This window comes from Myotis lucifugus, unplaced genomic scaffold (genome assembly GCF_000147115.1).
Source record: "Myotis lucifugus unplaced genomic scaffold, Myoluc2.0 scaffold_931, whole genome shotgun sequence".
Taxonomy (NCBI): Eukaryota; Metazoa; Chordata; class Mammalia; order Chiroptera; family Vespertilionidae; genus Myotis; species Myotis lucifugus.
Window position 1 is genome coordinate 141,627 of NW_005871979.1, and position 2,317 is coordinate 143,943.

The 2,317-nt window shown below is 58.6% G+C and overlaps 1 protein-coding gene across 1 annotated transcript in view; it reads left to right on the forward strand.

Annotated features, from left to right (window-relative positions):
- The window catches only part of MMAB (methylmalonic aciduria (cobalamin deficiency) cblB type), a 5,616-nt gene extending 3,326 nt beyond the window's left edge, over positions 1–2,290 (forward strand). The window contains exons 4-6 of the mRNA XM_006106870.3: positions 1,031–1,088; positions 1,736–1,808; positions 2,019–2,290. Coding sequence (XP_006106932.1) covers positions 1,031–1,088; positions 1,736–1,808; positions 2,019–2,179 — 292 coding nt within the window. The 3' untranslated portion in view covers positions 2,180–2,290. The remainder of the gene's footprint in view (positions 1–1,030; positions 1,089–1,735; positions 1,809–2,018) is intronic.
- The last annotated feature ends 27 nt before the right edge of the window (positions 2,291–2,317 follow it).

Sequence of the window (2,317 nt, forward strand, 5' to 3'; positions counted from 1 at the left end):
TAACAGGAAGCGGCTGGGGAGGTGCCCTGGTGTCCTGCTTGCCCTCCCAAAGCCATTCTCTTTGCCTCTGTGCCCGGGCAGGGCTGACCTTTATCAGCTGCTGGTGGTTTCATGCTGATTCCTTTGTCCTCTGGCTTTCAGGTGGGCCCGGCCAGTGGGAGGCACCGCGGGAGCCGTGACGGGTCGAGAGGTGCGGGTGTTGCCCGGCTCCCCGCTGCAGGTGGCTCTGGCGGTAGCTGGGCTCCCGCCTACTCTCTCCCGCTGTGTGGCTCCTGGTGGCGGCCCCCACCGAGGAGCAGCTCTCCCCAGGCTCCAGGGCATCTTTGACCCTCCCTGGTCCCCTCAGGCTTCTGCTCTTGCCGATCTTTGCCTCTGTTAGCAGTTTCCATAACTCGTCCCATGCTCTGTTAGCCGCCCTTTGCACAGCTTTTCCCTGGGAACCCTTCAAAAGCAGCACTCTCTGTCCCCTGCCAGGACCCTGACGGCACAGAAGTGGAGGGCAGAGTCCCAAGGAGACAGTGCCTGACCTGCCCTGGGCACCTTCCTTCCCCCACCTGCTCCTTCCCAGGAAACTCCTATTCGGCCTTTAAAGTCCCACCTGCAGCATCGCTTCCTCCAGGAAGCCCTCCTGAGCCCTAGCCAAGGCCAGGTTTTCCAGGAATCAAGCCCTTTCCTTCAGAGCACTGGCCTCAGTTTGCAAGTTCACCTTCAGTCATGTGATAGTCAGTCCATGTCTTCTCCTCCTGCTGTATAGAGCTCACCATGGAATCGCCTGGACCTGGCCAGAGTAGGCACTGAACAAGCATTGTTGACTGGATGAGTCATGGGTATAAGAAAAGGCGTTTTGAGAAACAAATACCCTTAACCAAGTGGAAGGTTGTGAGGTTCTTATTGCCAGCAGGAAATAACACCGAGGCTGTCATAGCCAAGTTAGCTGAATGGCCCGTCACCTGAGAACCATGGCCTTACAGCAAAGCAGGGCCTGGGGATGTTATGTTAGAGGCAGATTCTTTTTCCTTTTCCCTCATAGGTTTGCTATGGAATTAATTGCGGAAAAGGGCCACCCATTTGCTGAGGAGCTTGAGAAAGTGAGTAACAATTCTTGTTTATCCCTGAGGCCTGGTGACCATAACTGGATTAGGCATTTGATCATCGCTTCCTCTCTGTGTCACCTGGGACTAGTCACTCTTCCTCTGAGCCTCAGTTTCTCCATCTGTAAAATGGGGACACCCAGATAATCCTCCCTCCCAGGCAAGTGGTGAGGATTGCTCCAAGAGAAGGAAATGTAAAGGGTTGTCCCTGGTCTCTGCCCCCCAGGGGACATTTGACAATGTCTGGAGACATGGTTGCTTGTCACAGCTGGAGGTGGAGGTCCTGGCAGCTAGTGGGTGGAGGCCAGGGATGCTGCATGCAGCCTGCAGTGCACATGACAGCCTCTGAGATAAACCGCCCAGGATCGGGGCGAGGAGATTCCTCTTGGCCGTCACTGGGTGCTCGACGCTCATTGTCTTCCTAACCCAGCTGTCCCCACGCGAGCCAGGTCTCCTCTCCACGGGGCTGGCGTCCAGCACGCTGAAAGTTCAGGCAGTTTGCTAATTAGCCTTTCAGTGCTGCTGATTAAAGCTCTGACACCCTCACCAGGCCAACCTGCATGCCTTGCTGTCAGGTGGCACCTTTGCATGGGGAGCCAGGAACCATGATAGATCTTCACTCGCGCCTTCTGTTGCTTCCCCAGATCCAGTGCTCCCTGCAGGACGTTGGCTCCGCCCTGGCGACACCCCGCTCCTCCGCCCGGGAGGCTCACTTAAGTAATTCGCTCTCTGAGCCACTGTGTGTACTGGGAGGGCCCTGCGGGGGTTGGACTGAGCGGGGACTCTCCTGGGTGTCACGTGGGACCCCGTCAGCCTGGCCCACAGACCCTGAGAGGGTCGTGGGAGTGGTTTGGAAGGCACCGGGCGGTTTCCTTGATGCTCGGGGCGACGGGCCTCATGGCCGTGTCCTACTCCTTGGCTCCTCAGGACGCACAACATTTGGGTCGGGGCGCGTCCTGGAGCTGGAGCAGTGGATCGACAAGTACACCGGCCAGCTGCCCCCTCTCACGGCTTTCATTCTGCCTGTAGGTACTGGGCAGCCTCCACCTGGGGTGGCTGCAGGCCACGTCCCCCTCTCCAATATTTAACAGTGACAGAGCTGCCCTCCACGTGCCCCACCCTCCCAGCCCTGTCCTCTCTGAAGGGGTGCCCAGGGGTGTGCCCGGCGGGGCCCTCTGCATGCAGAACACTGCGTGCGGGGGGCAGGGCCCACCCTCCATGCGAGG